Here is a 19462-nt window from a genome sequence, read left to right as displayed (position 1 = left end):
TTCGTACTTACTTCATCAAATATAAAATCCTCTAAATCTATTTCTCTGTATTCTTCATCGGATTCTTCATTCTTAATAGCCTCTAGAGCTGTTGTCAGTTTCTTTCGCAAAATAAAGCCCTTCCAAACTGCCTAAACAAAAATGTAAAGTATGTTATACAAAGTTATAGATCAAACCCTAAACCAGATTATCTGTGTTATCCCATTAGGAAGATAAAACATCTTAGACCTAAGTTTAATGACACAATAATCTGTTTTCTGAACTTTATGTGACACTTAAAACTGAAAGATAAATTAAACGACGACATGTGTCTAAAGTTCTGAATCTCAGGAGACTTTCCTTGTAGTAAGCAAAAAAGAATCTTTAAAACTCCCTCAACTGCACATGTAGGTCAACCAATCAATTATGTTACAATTCCTCCAGGACCCATTCTAAACTAAGAAGAAACAGATACAAAGCAAAACCCATTTTGCTAATGTTCAAATGATTATGTATAAAATAAAGCACAATTAAGAAAACATCAACATATATAAATGGCCATATTATACAGGGAGTATTATGGCCTATAATGATGAATTAATTTCATTTTTAAATAAATTAAGCATAAAATAACAAAATTTAAAACATTCAGATTCCTCAATAATCCTGGAGTAGGATGAGCTTTCCTAACTATAACTCCAAGTACAATGTAGCTTGTAAAAAATGAATATCTTTATATTTATAAATATAAAGAATATATTTATGCTCATGTGGAATGAGCTTCAGAATATACTGTGTAAAAACCAAGGGAGAAATAAGTGTTTTTTATGTTACTGTTTAGCTATGAAAAACTGTGTATAAATATATACATTACATTAACACATATTTTGAAGTATATATGTATATATATAAATTTTAAAAAGCTCGAATTATAAAATTAATTTTAAAAATGGTTACCTATAAAGGCATAAAACAGGGTAGAATGTATAGCAATAGAAGCCAGACTTCTCTAAATACATCTTGCTTGGATTTGACTTTCAAACTATGCACATGCTTAAGAGAATTGTGAAACAAATTAAGTAAATATGAAACAGAAAGAAATGCCTAAAATATAAAAAATGTTTCATGCTGTGGAATAACCATACAAGTTATTTAAAGTGACTTAAAATAGATTTATTTGGCTACCCCCAGGTGAAATATACTCAAAAGACAAATTTGGCCACAAAAGAGATTTTAAAATGGTTTTCAGTAATCATATTGTTAGTAATGAGATTGGTATTTTCATTCTGAAATATATATATATACAGAAAGAGAGAGAGAGCAAAGTGAAATATACAAAATGGTGAAACCCTCTATGACAATAGCAGTCACCCACAACCTTTGTTAACACCCAGCCTAGGAAGCCAAACCATAATCTCTGAAGCAAATAACCCAGAATGCTAAGTGACAACCTCTGCAGCAATTAGCCAAGAATGGTCAAAACTTGATCAATGACCCAGCTTCCTTGTTTTTAACTCTGCTTCGAACTCAGGAACAACCAGAGAAAGCCAAATATGCTTCCCAAACCAATCACATAATATGCTCTACTTCTTGTCTCTCCCTACCCACTTTCCCCATGCCAACAACCTCCAATAGAGCATACCTGAAGCATTCCCTTTTTCCACTAAAAACTTTCCCACTCCCTTCCACGTTTTGGGGTCTATGCCAAAGGCAAGTGATGATGGCTGACTCCCTCATTAGCATATACTCTCAGTGGCCCATTTTTTTCTCATTTGTGTGGTCTTTATTTCCACTGTATACGTATGTGTGTGTGCACACCCACATACACATACACAAGTACACGCAGGTTGGAGGAGTGAGGGAGAGGAGTAAAGAAAGCAATTATGATAATGTCAGTAAAAGACAAGATTTTCTATAGAAGAAAAGAGATGCAAATATACAATTAAATAAGTAAAAATCCTATAGTCCTAACTATAATTTCAAAACATCAATATGTACCCATGGTATATTTTTTTTTCCTAAAAATATCTATCTGCAAACTAAGTACATTGAATGTACATTATATAAATAATGACCATACCAGTAGAAACAAGTATTTCTAAAATCCAGATGGGGTGCTCTATATGTCATTTCCATTAAATAAACCAAGGATCTTTAGACAAATGACTGATTCTAGGCCTGGGGCAAAATGTATGTCAAATGAACCTGGAACATTGTGTCACATTAGAAAGCAAGGACAATTTTAAAGACTACTAAATTGTGGCAAAAATTGAACTTGATGAGACTACCACTGGCCAAATAAAAGACCACCATTTAAGCAGCAATAATAATACTAACTGCAATGAAATCAAACACATATATTTAAAATCTGTGTTTATTATCATAGTACCCATTTTGGTGACCTTTGGAGAATGCTAGGAGACCTCATTAATCTAAAAATTGGTAAATTAAGGAAAATTATTAATATCAAGCATTTAACTTGCCTTTCTAATTTGAACTGTACCTTAGGATAACTAGTTAAATAAAGTTTTTTTTTTTGTATTTTTACATACTTTAGTTAATAAATAAAGAATAGTAGATAGAAAGTATCACCATTGTGCAAACCATTAATACAATAATTGATCTAGGCAATGTTTACCAATGGCCAGTAATATTCCTTAAAGAGAGGCAACCAGATACTATGTATCTCATTTCTGTAATACAACCACCACCTATGAAATATTCTTGCTAAAAAAAAAACCTGAATCAGAACAAACAGTAGATCTTAGTATCAATTTACAGAAAACCAGGAGATGATAAACATGTTAAATGATGTCATGAGGATGCATTTGGCAAAATTCAGAAATTGGAAAACCCTATAGGACAAATGACCTGGTTACTTCAATAAATAAATTGCAAGAAAAAGAAGGGAGTTGCTGTATAATAAAAGACTTAACATATAAAAGTTTGAGTGATGACTTGTATTTTGATTAAGAAAAATCTGCAAAGACGTATTAAATGCTACAGGAATTTGTAATACTGATACGATATTTGGTGATAGTGAAAAATAATTGTTATTTTTAAGGTTGGTAATGTACTGAAATTATATTCAAAGCAATATAATTGCTTGAATTATAGAAATTCATGCTAAAATATTTATGAAAGGAATAATTTATTTTAAATAATCTAGTGATGAGGAGGGAGATGTGAATTGGTTTTAAAAGAGTCAATATTGACCAGTAGTTCAACTCATGTTGAAGGTAGGTATATGTGGTCTTGGATCTTCTCTGTACTTTTGAAATGTTTTGTAACTAAATGTTTAGAAAGTCACAGATAGTGCACTTATCTTTTTTCTTACAATCAATAAAATTACATAAAGTGAGAAATCAAGCTTCACGTGACCTTACAAGCTTCTTTTGCTGGTTGTCATTCATAATTTCCAATGATTAAGGATATAACCACGATTCTTGATGGAAATGCAAAGGAACAGTATTCTTCCATGGAGCCCACCCCATACAAATCAAGGAGGGTAAATAAGTAGCATGGTTTTCAAAATTTACTGAATGTCTATTATATACAAGGCACACATGACATAGCAGTGACTAAAACAGACAAAAAAATCTCTAAGCATGGACTTCCCATTTTAAAGGGGACTGAGACTGAAAATAAAATACACAAGGGAACTAAACTGTATGCTAAATAAATGCTATGGACAAAAATAACAGTCACAAGAGATGGGGAGCATTGGGGAGGTATTGCTATTTTAAATAGGGTATCCTAAGGACCTCCCACTGTGTATTTAACATTTGAATATATGTGCATAATGGAGCCTATGAGCCACCAACCTAAATATACCATCAGCAGGCAAAATTAATAGCCGGAATGTTATTCTTTATACCCTTGTTCTGGCTTAAGCTCAGTAGAGCAAGATTTCTGCAGTGGCCTACAACTGCTGTTTTCTATGCATTCTTGCACTCTCATTCTGTGGCCAACTGGTCTTGCACTACTCAAATCAGAAGCTGTGCTATAGCTTCTACTGCTGCCAATAGTCTTGAGACTGTGGTCCTGAGCAGGAGTTGGAAGATGCTGATACAGATGGGCATACTGTGCCTCAGTGATTCTACTGTGTTGGAATTTACAAGCTTTTCACAAGTGGTGAACCCAGTCCTTACTTATGCTTATTAATAGTCTGATTTCTCTGATACAGTATAGTAGAGATTTTCTTTTCCCAGACTGTGATAAATACTTGAGTCATTCAATGTTAACCTTCCTTCTTCCCAAAAAGCTGTGAGAAGCTCAGGCTTCTAGGAATAGGTATAGTTACCTACCCTACTTTCTGAGTGGAGAGACAGCACTGTCAAAGAGGCTAGTTCCTCATAACTCTACTCCTTTACCCATCCAACAAGTCTGGCTTGAAAATTCAATTATCCTTTTCAAACCCTGAAACATATCCACTCCGTCTACCCCCAGTGCCACTTTATCTTCCTGGAAGAAACCTGTTTCAATCAAACCTCACCATCTATTTCAGCAGCCTCCTTTATAGCTTTCTCCAAGGCAACCTCACCACAGGAGAAGTAAGAAATATATTGTCACACCCTCGGAAGAATTACAATTTATTTTGCTATTGCTTATGTGTCAGGTTTCAGATTCCATTTACACATACTGAGATCTCTTTTCCAGGAAAGTGTGCGTAGGTTTGAGACTCCAGGAGGGGCTATGTTATCTAGTCTATTTATTGCCTAAACTATGTTTTTCTACTTTTTACTGATACAACTTTCTTTTTACCCAACCTACAAAATTCTAACTCAAATTATGATTGTTATCAATATTTTCAAGAAAGGTCAAAATTATTTGTAAAGGGAAAAATATAAAAAATCATATAGGATTGCCATGTAGATTAAACTAGAAAATTTAAACACAATGATAAGCATGTGATTATCACCTAATACGCACTCAATAAATATATTTCCCCCAATTTCCTTGATGCTTTATTTCTAACAACTTTATTCACTTAGTTCAACAAATAAGAAAATCATGTGATATTTAACATTGTATAATGTTAAAAAATACAGTTGATTAATTTTAATCGTATTTACCTCTAACTTTTTTACTCTTTTTAACTTACCCATTATGGAGCATACCATCAGCTCTTTGCCCTCTTTATGATTGGCATGTCACATGGTCTGGATGACTAGTGCATGCAAGCTACCACAGAGATAAATAACACTATTTTTCTTTTACCTCTTTCATTTTGGTATTTTAAAAAATTATTTTTATTTCTATTTTATTTTATTTATTTATTTTTTATTTTTTTGAGACAGGGTCTCACTCTTTCACCTAGGCTGGAATGCAGTGGTGCAATCCTGGCTCACTGTAGCCTTGACCATCCGGGCTCAAGAGATCCCCTACCACAACCTCCTGAGTAGCTGAAACTACAGGTACATGCCACCCAGTTAATTTTTGTATTTTTTATAGAGACAGGGTTTTGCCATGTTGCCCAGGCTGGTATTGAACTCCTGAGCTCAAGCAATCTGTCCAACTTGGCCTCCAGAAGTGCTGAGATTACAGGTGTGCTCCACCAGGCCCAGCCTTAGATTTTCATATCTGGGTATTTATGCTCTCTTGGTTACTTGCTTTCTTTCAGAACGCCTTCTCCCTAACATGGCAAATGGGCCAAGTGGCTTCTTCCTGCTAGGGAGGTACCCTGCATATCCCTTCCTCTGCAACCCTGTCCTGGAAAGGTTCCAAGAATCAGGGAAACATGCTCTCTTTCTCTTGATTATCTTTTTTCCTGAGGTCATCTTATCTTTTTTTTTTACCTACCTTCCTCCCTTTTTAAAATATCAACATAATGATATCAAGATTGAGTGCAGACCTAGTGAAAAGAAGCTGGCAAGGGCAACCTTTAATCCAGCGCTAAGTGACATGAGCCAAAGGATTGATTCACTGTGGCTCAAAATGGATCCTGCTCAGATCATCAGGGTCCGGGCTTCTGCAAAGCTACAGACTATAAAATACATAGCATGTGTGTTTTCTGGTGTGTCACACAGAGATATCTATATCTCCCTCATGAATCTGCTTAGGGTCAGAAATTCAAGACCCAGCCATCTCTGTTTAGTTTATCAGAAATAATGGTCATGTAAACATGTGGGTAAGTAATATTCAGATTCTTCTTCTAACTTATTTATTTCTGACTAAGTCACATTTTTATCCTAGTAATCTATCTATGATTAACTCATCTCTCTTTCTCATATATTCAAATCAATTCTCTGGCCTGACAATTCTCTACTGGACATATCTAACATCTTTTTGTTCTCCAACTATCATCAACTCTTACCCCCTGTAGCATACTATATACTTGCTCCTTGTTGAAACTGCACACATCTCTCACCATGTTACTCCTACATTCTCTTAAGATTCTAGTTCTTATGGTATTCTTGTTGTGCTGAAGCTTACTACCATTCTAGTGACATGAAATCCTATGTTAAGTAACATTAAATCCTATGTTATTTTACTTACACTGTCCTTTATACCTGGAATTCCTATCTCTTACCTATCTACATTGAGTCCTACTATTACTTAAGGTGTAGCTCATATCCTTTAAGTGGGGTAGGGTAAGTGCTATAACAGAGTAAAAATGCATAATAATCCAAAAACAAGAGTTTATCTCTTGATCACATAACAAACACTGAGAGTAAACAAGCCAGTGGGACAGCACTTTAACATGAGGTGACTTGGGTGCTGTCTCCATTTCAGCCAATCAGAAAGGGAAAATGAAATGAAGGAGTGTCTGTGGGAAATTTTATGGGGTAGATCTGAAAGTGATATACACAAATCTACCACTGAAATTTTTTTTTTTTTTTTGAGACAAAAATCTCACTCTGTTGCCCAGGCTGGAGTGCAGTGGTGTGATCTCGGCTCACTGCAACCTCCTTCCCCTCTGGGTTCAAGAGATTCTCATGTCTCAGCCTCCCAAGTAGTTTACAGGCACCTGCCACCATGCCTGGCTAATTTTTTTTTTTTTTTTTAGTAGAGATGAAGGTTTCACCACATTGGCCAGACTGGTCTCGAACTCTGGACCTCAAGTGATCCACCCACCTTGGCCTCTCAAAGTGTTGGGATCTCAGGCATGAGCCACTGCGCCCGGCCTATCATTCACATTCTAATGACGAGAACTCTGAGAGCTCAATTGCAAGGAAAGCTTGGAAATCTAGTCTGGCTCTATGCCAGGTAGAAGAGAAGAATGTGGTTTTGGTGAAGAGAGAGCAGTCTCTGGCACATCCTTCACAAAACCTTTCATTTTGATCCTTCTTAAGCCCCAGTTGTTTCTGCTATATCACACTGTACTCCCTCAGAATGTTTAGGCAGTCTAAAATTCATATTTTAAGATGAGTCATTTAAGAAGCTAGATGATTGTTCCCAACAGATGTGAAAATGGAGTTCACTTCAATGATTTGAAGTAATAGGATGTACAAAAGAGACTTACATTAAGTTACAAAGAAAGACTGAATGATGCTTCCTTTTGTTACTGATACAAAGAAGCTCAACCAAAGAACTCACAACAGAGGTATCAGTCACAACTAGACTACTTCATAAGGTAATGAACCTTCTCTTTAGGGAGAGGAATGAAGCAAAAGTTGAATAGTTGTTTACTGTTAATGCTGAAAAATGTATTGTTCATCCACCGATGACAGGCGGGAGTTTGGATGCATGGCGTCTACATTCCTTAGGTAGCAAAATAACATTTGGAGATAGTAAGTGAAGTTTCTTTTTATTTTTTCTCAGAGTTTCCTTGAATCAATTGCTGCCTCCTCACTCCCACTTCTATCAGGTAACAAAAACAGCTTTGCCTATTCACTGTTCTCAGGAGGAGTACAGTATAGACAAATTAAGTAAATGGAAATACTGGATACCTTGATTAGCAACTCAGCAAAGGTGTTTCTCTTGAAAGCTATGTCTTTAATATTAAGAGCTGAGAACTTGAGAGGAAGGGTAATTTCTTTTTTTCTGAATTTTAAGGCCATTTCTCCAGTTGCTCTTCCTAAATACCTTGGAAACCTTCCTGATTCCTATCTCTCATGTATTTACTCTCAAGATAAAATCAACACATATTCTGGAATGTGATATTCTTACCACCTCCGCTGCTGATACTCGGGTCCATGCCGACGTTATCTCTTGCCTGGTTTACTGTAATAGGATGCTAACTGATTTGGCTTTTTCTGCCTCTGTCCTCTTACAGTATAATTGTGACAGAGAGTAAACTCGACCACGTCAATCCACTGTTCAAATTCCACCAGTGTCTTTCCATATCATATAAGACCTTTGACTTTTAAATCCTACTTTGCTCCTTTTCATTACTCTCTAGTCACACTGGCCTCTTGCTAATTCCTAAACACTGTGAGTAGGCTACTAAATCATGGCCTTAGAATCTGATGTTCCTTTGCCTCGAATATTCTTCCCACAGATATCGAATGGCTAAGTCTCTCTCCAATGTCACATTTCCTGGTCTTACACATCCATCCTATCTAAATTGATAAACTTTTCTTTGATACTCCCATCCCACTTTTCCTGCTTTATATTTTCACCCACAATATTTCTCATAGCTAACATATTTATGAACTGCATATTCCAACAGAACGTAAGCTACAAAGATTTTTGTAGCAAGAAATATTTGCTGAATGAATAAAGGGAAATGCTAAATTTTGTTTAATTACTATCATTTAACACGAATTTCTACAGATCTTATTTTATTTAGTTTATATCTGCATCCTCCACCAGGATATAAATTCCATGAAGGTAGGAATCTTGTTGATTTTAAGTTTTATTTCCCGAGCCTAGAACAATTCCTGACAAGTTGTACCTTCTAAAAAAATTTGATGAGTAAATAAATTTTTAAAAATGAGTGTGATCAACATGAACTTCGTTTTAAAATCTGGTCTTGGAATACACTTTGTGAACTGCCTGTGGGGACCAATTGGTAAGGTACCGCCAGTGGTATCTAAGAGTTGAGAGAAGTTCCTGGACAACAGAAAGAATGAAACTGGGAACCTCAGTCTTACAGCTGTGAGCAAATGAGTTCTTCTAGCAACAAGTTGGATTGGAAGAGGACCCAAGCCCCAGATGAGATCTAAGGCCCCAGTCAACACTTTGATATCAGACTGGTGAGACACTGAGCAGAAAATCCATCCATGTTGTGCTCGGACTTCTGAGTTACAAAAATTTTACAATAATAAATGGTAATGTTTTATACTGCTTAAAAAGAAAACCCTGGTCTTGGTGAGATTGAGTCAAGTCTATTAATTATTTGCTTTCTAAATTTTTAAATGAAAGTATTTGAAAAACTTTAACAATTATTTTGGTAGATTTTCAAACATATAGAAATAGCTATCAAGGCCAAGCAAGACCTGCTTTGGTTAATCAAATGTTAGCAGATGTGACAAATGACATACTTGATGAGAAGTTGTTGTTGTTGTTTTTTGAGACAAGGTCTCACTCTATATCCAGGCTAGTGTGCAGTGGTATGATCATAGCTCACTGCAACCTCACACTTCTGAGCTCAAGCAATCCTCCTGCGTCAGCCTCCCAAGTAGCTAGGACTACAGGTGTGCATCACCACACCCACCTAATTTTTGTATTTTTTGTAGATATGGAGTCTCGCTTTCTGGGCCAGGCTGATCTCGAACTCCTGGCTTCAAGCAATCCTCCTGCCTTTGCCTCCCAAAGTGCTGGTATTACAGGCTTGAGCCACCACATCCTGCCTTGATGAGAAGTTTTAAATATGGTTGTGTGGTCCAGCTTGACTCTCAGTCATGCAATGGTATTTTGTATTTAAGGCTTATTCCTTCAATCCAGATATCAAGCAGAGCCACAGCCAACCCACAGCTAACCTGCAGCTAACCTGCAGCCAACATGTCACTTGAATAAGAAATAAATCTACATAACTGTAATCACTGAGATTTGGAGGTTATTTTTAATACAGAATAAATCATGAAAGACAACTAATATATCTTTTGTAACTATGTTACCAAAAGATTGAAATTAACCTGAATAAGAATAGCAGCCTTCTCCCTCTGTTTTCGGATATTCACAATATTTTCTCTTTTTCCTTTCTTTAAAATAGTCTGATTCTTGATGGAAGAATTTGGCAGGCCTTCTGTTGCAGCAGTATGTAGCCTTGTGGAGAAATGAATCTGTCTGCGCATGAGGTAACCACGCCAGTATGACTGGATTACCACAGCTGCCATACTATTAAGAGGAGAAAAAAAACACACACTTTTTTATTATCTGTAAATACAGAGTTGTAGATAAAAGGTCCTCCTAAACAATATTTTAAACAAAGAACACATAAAGTATTATTTAAAAATAAGACCACTTCTTTTGTTTAACCATTGTCATAGAAGTAAAAATAGTAAGAAAACCTTCCAATCTGAAGAAAAGAAATGGGCCAGTAGTTGGGTATGTGGGTAAAAGGGAGTTTCATTTGTTTCTTTTAAGGAGAGAGATTTATAGAGATCTTGTATCATTCTGGGGATATTTGTCCAGAGAGAAGGGGAAAAAGTGGTGAGGCAGAAGAGAGAGGACAAATGTAGGAGCCAATGTTTACTTGGCAAGAGGGGTAAAATCCTATTCCTTGTGGAGAAATTACCTTCGAATGTAAGAGGAAGGAGGCTTCCTTTACTGTAAGAGGAAGGACCCTATCAGGTGCTTAGGAGCTTCACTTTCTTCTCTGCCCACAAACAGTTAAATTACACTCTTACAGACTCAGTAGTAAATACTTAACATTTTTCTGGTCCACATCTATTTGCCAATTTCAGGCACTGAATGGATCAATGTTATGTGTTTTCCATATCTCCTTAAGTTGCCCAGCAACATTAGCAAAATGTGATTTAAAATGTACATTGAATATAAAAGTGGATTGTCAGTGTGTTTAGTAATTTAACTCTTACTAATCAGAAATGTTTTACTTTCCCAACATAGATTATTAGAGGAATATTATCAAGGTAAAGAGTGTAGTCAAAGTGCTGACTATTCTCTCTTACTCTCTTTTCAAATTCCTGACATTGGCTTAAAAAGATTAGTAATTCTTGACCTATCTCCATTTCCTAATGCTCCCTTGAAATAGTTTTCAATAATTTTATAATTGCCAAATCCAATGAAACTTCTCCATTCCTCATACAATTTAGTTTAAGGCAAAGTGGAATGAAGTGATAAACTCTACTAGATATGACCACACATTTTTTTTCTCATAGTAATACATTTCTGGGAAATTAGAAAGGAATTATGAAGCCATTTTCTATTGCTGTTTTGGCTTATTATCGGTATTACTATCATCATCATTGTTAACATCATCATCCCCATTTTATGTAAGGCCAGTAGAAGGCTCCAATCTGTTTTAGTACGAATAGAATATTGAAGTTAAAGGCTAAAATATATGGTCTAAGATAAGCTATTTGAATTTCCAGTACTTTGAAAAAAATATTCATGTTCCAACAAATCATTTCCTCCTCCTAGGGTAAACAGAACTTTGTAAATTTTGATATAAATATAATTCACATTTATTCATTCAATCATCCATTCATTACTTCATCTTTTGAACAAAAATGGATTAGGGGATTTCAAAGCACCTTTAATAGGCACTTTGGGTGATAAAAGAATCAGAAAACACATTTGTAATATGTAACCAGTAAAAATTAAAAGGCTTATGGGAAAACACATAAAACCTGAGACAGTATCTTATATTTCTTTATAGACACATGCAAGTTTCACGAACTGTAACTGTGAATTTCTTGTAAAGTCATTGATTGCATGAATTCCTCAGCCTAATATCATCAAAATTCCCCAGGGAAAACAAAAACAGAAGGTAGATGAGGGGTATTTTCTTCAGTGACACTAACATATGGACTGCTTTTCACTACATTGAAAGCAGATAAAGAAGCTGACTTTATGGTTTCCTGAATGTAGGGTGCACTACAGGTTAAGAAAAACAACTCCATGATCATCATCATGATCATCATATTTTTGGCAAAATTATAATGTCAAAAGTGTCTTTAGAATAAGAGCACATGTAAATAATTCTTAGGAAACTCTTATACAATTGGCAATGAATCTCCTGAATCACTGAATGTTAAGATTCAGCAACGGGTATACATTTTCTTTCCCGTTTATTCTTTGGGTCTTTAGTTTATCTATATTTTCAGTTCTTCTTCCTTACTTACTATCATCATTTGGCTATTTTATTTAGGATTAAGAAGTTAAAAATATTGTTTATATGAAATTTCAATAGGCAACATTTGAAGTGTTTGGAGCAAAGGCAACCAATTAAATAAACTGATAAAACATAAATCAGAAAATATTAAAGCCACTTTTGATAAATATTAAAAATTTACATTAGGAAACAAGTTAGTTTCAGCATATCAAATTACTTAACCTAGCTCCCAGAGTAATAAAAATTACTCTTTACCCTGACAACTTTTGAAAAAAGGAAGACTGGGAAAAGCAAGATTTGCTAGTTACTGTGATATTCTGATATTTGCACTGCTCAGCACCAGTAATTTATAAGAGAAGATAAATCTGAGCAATTTTTCTTTTCTTAGCTTGACTCTGAGGCCAAAAGTAAAAAGAACAAGAAGAAACTGACAGGCCAAAGTAAAACCTAATCCTTGCTGGTTCAATAGTCATTAGCTTTCTAAAATTATTTAATGGTTATAAGGGGGTTTACTTGATTAATCATACAGAATATTGCCCTACCTTATAGATCTATTAATGCCAAAAAACTATAGCACATACATTCAAATACGTGCAAAGATGCTCTTTAAATGTTTATTAAATCAATGGGCAAATAAATGGCATGTGCAAAGGTATATATATATTTTTATTTTGTTTATTTATTTATTTTTGAGATGGAGTCTCGCTCTGTCACCCTGGCTGGAGTGCAGTGGCGTGATCTCGGCTCACTGCAACCTCCACCTCCTGGGTTCACGCCATTCTCCTGCCTCAGCCTCCCGAGTAGCTGGGACTACAGGCGCCCGCCACAACGCCTGGCTAATTTTTTGTATTTTTTAGTAGAGACGGGGTTTCACCGTGTTAGCCAGGATGGTCTCGATCTCCTGACCTCGTGATCCGCCCGCCTCGGCCTCCCAAAGTGCTGGGATTACAGGCATGAGCCACTGCGCCCGGCCTGCAAAGGTATATTTTTAAAAAATGAAAATACTTGATTACTCAGAAAATGTTTTTATTATTTTTAGACTGTGATATTTTATTTCTCCTTAAAACATATTAATTATTTAGAAATTACAAGGCAGAAAAAAACTCACATTTACTCATTTAAATACCACTAGAAATTAAATGAGAATTTAATCAAATTAATATGCACTATAATTAATGATTTGTGCACCTCATGAAAACATAATGCACCTCACGAAAACATAATGGAATCGGTATGAAATATGATTGTGATTTGAATCCTTCAGCAAATTACTAGGTACCATTGACTAATATCATCCATCAAAAGGAGTAAACATACATCTATAAAAGAAACATTATTTATATATCTTACATTTTTTCACTAGGCTCAATATTTTGGTGATTCCTCAGCAAAGAATTTGTCATTACTACTTCCTTAAATGGGATTCTTATGGTGGGAATACTGCTTGCCTTGCTGTCTTCTCTCTTCTGACATACTAATATTTCCTGATGTCTTCCTTCCATATTTTCACATGTGGAGGATTTGCTTAATGGGGAGTGGCTGGAGACAGAGTCCATCCATTTCTCAGGAATATCTGGTGAGTCTGGCTCACCTTCACGTGCACAAGAGTAGAAGACTCCATTTTGCAGAGTGCTGTCACTGTTTGTAGGGGCCAAATGATTTTTCTGGGCTTCTGATTCATCTTTCTTGGTGATAGTTACATCCCCTCGTTCATGTGCATGTCGGTATTCAGTACTAAGTATCATCAATTTCTTAAAATAATGACAGAGATTTTCTGCAGTATCCAAGGTAAATACATCTCTGAACAAATAAATGATGAGAACATTTAATAAGAATAGTGCCAGCAAATATTAAAACTTGTGCAAGTTTTGAAAATTTCACTGTATGGCCTCAAATGAATATTAAACTTCAGTACAACATTCATTATAGATTATTTCTAGTTGTTTATATAAAAATGGATCTCGTTTATAACAAAATTTGAAAAGATTTGTTTAGTTAATTTAGATCCATCAGTCCAGACAAAATGTCTGGAAGTTTTAGGACCATTTTTATTCTAGGTATTTTTGGTATAAATGAATGAGAAAAATTCATGCTTTTATTACCATAAACATGAGAAATCATGGCTGACTAAATTTGGAGAAGTTATTTATGAAATAAAGTTAAAAGTGCTTTCTACATTGACTTTTGCCACGCAAAATATTTGTATTGGACTTTTAAACAAAGAACTTACATTATGGGAAAATTTTTATTCCCATTTATCTCTGGAAAAATAATAATCTATTGCAAAGAGAATTCAAGTACTTTAAGACATTAATGGCTAAGATTCTCTTGAACAATGATTGGATTTCTAGCTTTTGAATTTTATAACTTGTATAATTAATCCAATTTTAATGTTGGCTGGATTTGAAGTTCTCAGTAAGAAATGTAAAGGACTTTTCACTTGTATGAGCCTTATTCTTGGCTACATTTTGTCTTCCTTTATTTTTATTTCATGTCTAAAAATTTTTGCTTATTTTTAACTTATATTTTCTGGCTATATTTAATATATTGCCACAAGCTGCCTAATTTTTTTCTGAAAAAATACAGTATATAAAAAATAAAATGTTAATCACATCAAACAAAATGAAAGTTACAATTATTTCCAAAAATGTAGAGACAATTTGATAGCTCCTATGTTCACAAAGGTAATTTTAGACATTAGCATAGGCTCATCCAATATATGTTTTATATTTTGTATTTCATTCATTTCATTGGCTAATAATGCAAAAAAAGTTCAATATTAGAATATTAAGTGTTTATGGTTACTTGTTGAACTCACCACCACTTATGCATTCAACATATAAAATATAGTCTATTTTACGTATTATAAAATTAGAATTTTCTTTCTTCCTATAGTCTTTCCATTTTCAATGCTAAAATAAAACTTAAGTTGCAATAAAATAAATAGTCCAAAGGACTACATTTAAAATCTCATGTTGAAATTTGGACTTCAAGGGAATGTGAAGAGTCACCTTTACATACAAAATTGTATATTACCACATATATACAAGTAAATATTATTTTAGATTTGCATAAAGACAAATGTAAATAATCACAGTATTTGTTACATTAAACATTACTTATAACAATTGAAATTATTTTTAATGATGTGAGATTTCTTTTTAATCAAAATAGACTATGTTCAAAAATATTTACACAGAAAACGAACTTTTACATAGGACAAGCATATATAAAAGTATCAATAGCAAAACCTTAAGAATATAATTTAGTAGGAAAATTTAGACATTTGGAAGTGCATGTTATTTTTCCAATTGCAATGAAGAGTCATTGTAAGTGAAACAATAAAAAATCATCTTTGTTTATAATTTACATTTCCTGACATAATGCAAATTAAAAAGTACAGTTTTAGAAATATCAATTATAATGCATTCAGAATTCGAGGTGGGGAATAGGAAGTTTTCTTTCTTCAACATTTGATTCTGATTACTGTCAACTTCTGTAGTCTAAATGGGTGCAAGTGCTGACTGCTTTTTTCTACTGTGCTCCCATGATACCTTGATACGTAAGTATATGTACACTATTTTAATATGTAATATAAATTACATGTGTTATAAAACTTACCTCACTCTATTCTAGGTGTTTACCCAATTTTCTCTTATGTTAATTTGTGAATTATTTGGGGATAAATAGTCTTGCCTACAATAATTATTGAATAAAATTATGACTGAATAATTATGAATTTTTGCCTCTTGTCTTGATGCTATCCACATGCTTTCATTTTCTTTATCTAATATTGTAGCATTTAAATATTTGAAATTATGTTCAAAATACATATTAATATATTTCAAGAATAAAAACATGATGTCCAAAGTTTTTAAAGGTAGAATATCCCCAAAACACACTGTTCTAATCCAAAAAAGTATAATTGTGTTAATCAGAATACTTTAAAATCACATTTATAAATTACATTATTGATTCTAAATACATCAATGGGAAGATCACAATCTTACCCTTTTCCAGTTATATAATTTTCAATTAGCAAGTTGAATTCTCGAATCTGAGACTGACAAAGTGCCAGGAAACCTGCTGATCCCAGTTGATTGTGTTCTTCAGTGCGGCTTTCTGAATTAGAGTTTAGTATATTGCCATTAAGGATTCTCAGAGCAGGCAACACTTTAAGTAGAGAATCCCTATTGAAAACAACAAAAAAGTTAATAATCCTGATCTTGATAAGGAGAGTATGTATCTAAATAACCATATACTAATCATTTAAATAATACAAGCATAGGATATATATCTCAGAAAATGTGACTGTAGGGAAAATGATAGAGTTAGATTTTGTTTTTGTTGTTGTTACATTTCTTTAAAAAGCATGGCATCAGGTCATATACAAAGTAAGTTTTAGAGTTAGTTCTTTAACCTTTTTCTTCTAAAACACAAATGAAAGATTGAAACTTGGAAACTCAGGCTGGAATTTGGAGTGTAAAAAGATGCATTATGAAAAGAATAATAATATTAGATAAACTTTTAAACAGAAGATAACTATAATAATCTTACCAAAAGTTGTCTTTTATTTCAGAAATAGAGGTATATTCTGTTTCTCTTAGTAAAATATACTGAGAGTAGGACTAAAACAAAAGAGGTAGGATATTACCCTGTTTATCATGATCTGGAACATCTAAAATTATATTTTCTCCTGAATCTTGCTAAGGATTATAAAGGTAAAAATCTTCAAGGTATTTGCAAAAGTCTATATCAATTTTTGGTGGTGCGCACCTGTAATCCCAGTTAGCCGGGAGGCTGAGGCAGGAGAATCACTTGAACCGGGGAGGTGGAGGTTGCAGTGACCCAAGATCGTGCCACTGCTCTCCAGCCTGGTGACAGAGCGAGGCTCCATCTCAAAAAACAAAAACAAACAAAAAACAAAAAACAAACAAACAAACAAAAAAACAAAAACTAATGCTGTGAAAAAGCCAGGTCAGACAGCAAGAGCTTTCCATCAAGCTCAGCCATTTAGAACTACTAGCCGAAACCCTTCTCAAGGAGAGTGTAGGTCTCTTTTCACCAGGCTGCTGATAGTTACAGGGGAAAAGTGAACTCCTTCAATAAAGTTAATCCCCTAATTAAAAACTAATAGTTCCTATGGGGAAACTATACAACTCTAATGAAAGATATCCAAGATGAACTAAATAAATCAAGAGATATCCCAGTGGGGGGGTTCATGGATAGGAAGACTCAATATTGTCCAGATATAAGTTATTCCCTTATTGATCTATAGATTAAACTCACTGCCAATCAAAATTATAGCAAGGTATTTTGTGGATATCAACAAAGTCTTTCTAAAGTTTATATAGAGAGGTAAAAGATCCAAAATAGCCAACTCAATATTGAAGGAAAACAACAGTTAGAAGACTGACACTAACTGATTTCAAGACTTAATATGAAGCTATAGTAGTAGAGACAGTATGGTATTGGTGAAAGAATAGACAGATCAAAGGAACAGAATAGAAAGTCCAGAAATAGACCCACACAAATATAGCGAACTGATCTTTGGCAAAGGAGCAACACCAGTACAATAGAGCTAAGATAGTCTTTTCAACAAATGGTCCTGGGACAACTCAAAATCCACATGAGTAAGCATGAAGCTAGACAGACTACACCCTTCACAAAATATTATCTCAGAAGGAATCAAAGACCTAAATGTAAAATATAGAATGTTAAAACTCCTAGAATATAATATAGGAGAAAATCTAGATGACCTTTGGTATGATGATGATTTTTTACATAAAATGCAAAAGGTATGTCAGTGTGTAGGAAGGAGAGTTCAAAAATCACCAAAGGTATAAATCAAGGAAAGAAAAAATACATTTGACTTCATTAAAATTAAAATTTTCTACTGTATGAAAGACAATCTCAAGAGAATAAGAAGACAAGCCACAGACTGGGAGAAAACATTTCAAAAGATATATCTGTTTAAGAACTGTTATCCAATATATCAAAGAACAAAAGTCAACAATCAGAAAATGCACAAACTAATTTAAAAATAGGCAAGAAACCTCAACAGACACCTTACTAAAGAATATATACAGATGACAAGCCAGCATATAAGAAGATGTTCGACATGATATTCATTAGAAAATTGAAAATTAAAATAACAATGAGACAATGTGATACCACTACGTACCTATTAGAATAACCAAAACCCAGAAATACTGACAATACCAAATGCTGGTGAAGATATAGAGCAAGAGAAACTCACATTCGTTGCTGGTGGGAATGCAAAATGGTACAGCCACTTTGGAAGACAATTTGATAATTTCCTATAAAACTAAATTAAATCTCACCAAATGACCCAGCAATAATATTCCTTGGCATTTATTCAAATGAATTGAAAATTTATATTCACACAACAATCTGTAAACAGATGTTTATAGCAACTTTATTCATAATTGCCAAAACTTGGAAGCAACCAAGATGTCATTCAGTAGGTGAGTGGATAATAAACTGTGCTACAACTAGAAAATAGGTGCTAAATTATTCAGTGCTAAAATGAAGTGAACTAGGAAGCCATGAAAAGAGGTGGAGAAAAGTTAAGTGCATATTATTAAGTGAAAGAAGTCAATATGAAAAAATTCACATACTATATTGTTCCAATTTAATGACATTCTAGAAAAGGCAAAACTATTTAGACAGTAAGATCGCTAGTTGTCATGGGTTGGTGGGAGGCAGAGATGAATAGGCAAAGCACAGATTTTAGGGCAGTGAAACTATAGTTTATCATACTACAATAGTGGATACATGTAATTATACGTTTGTCAAAACTTATAGATTATGAAACACCAAGAGTGAACCCTAATGTAAACTATGGGCATTGAGTGACAATGTCAATGTAGACTCATTGATGGTGACAAATATACCTCTCTGGAGCAGAATTTTGATAGCAGGAAATGTTGTGCACGTATGGGGTTGAGGTATGTGGGAACTCTGTACTTTCTGCTCAGTTTTGCTGTTAACCTATGACTACTCTAAAAATAAATTTTATTAATTAAAAAAAGAAAGTAACAATTCCTAAACACTAAATGAAGAATGACAAAGCGAGATTATTAAAATGTTAAGATTTAAGAAATAAAACTTCAGGCAGATCTCTACCTAGATTGTATAGTCTGAGATGAAATATTCATTTATACAAACGGTTATGAAATATAATTTTAGCATATGTATATGTATTACAAAAGAAGTGGCCCATGAAGGCAAAAATGCCTAGGGCCAACCAAAGTAATAATATATCTCTGTGTATAG

The 19462-nt window shown here is 34.0% G+C and overlaps 1 protein-coding gene across 4 annotated transcripts in view; it reads right to left on the bottom strand.

Annotated features, from left to right (window-relative positions):
- Positions 1-19462, bottom strand: part of LRRIQ1 (leucine rich repeats and IQ motif containing 1) — a 222972-nt gene that overhangs the window by 121160 nt on the left and 82350 nt on the right. For all 4 annotated transcript variants that reach the window (XM_016923928.4, XM_016923931.4, XM_016923930.4 and 1 more), the window contains exons 15-18: positions 16174-16353; positions 13514-13963; positions 10002-10203; positions 12-131 (exon numbers count right to left, since the gene is read on the bottom strand). In XM_016923928.4, the coding sequence (XP_016779417.4) occupies positions 12-131; positions 10002-10203; positions 13514-13963; positions 16174-16353 (952 nt within the window). The remainder of the gene's footprint in view (positions 1-11; positions 132-10001; positions 10204-13513; positions 13964-16173; positions 16354-19462) is intronic.

Source organism: Pan troglodytes, chromosome 10 (assembly GCF_028858775.2).
Source record: "Pan troglodytes isolate AG18354 chromosome 10, NHGRI_mPanTro3-v2.0_pri, whole genome shotgun sequence".
Lineage (NCBI taxonomy): Eukaryota > Metazoa > Chordata > Mammalia > Primates > Hominidae > Pan > Pan troglodytes.
The sequence above is the reverse complement of the archived record's forward strand: the minus strand, read 5'-3'. Positions and strand labels throughout refer to the sequence as shown.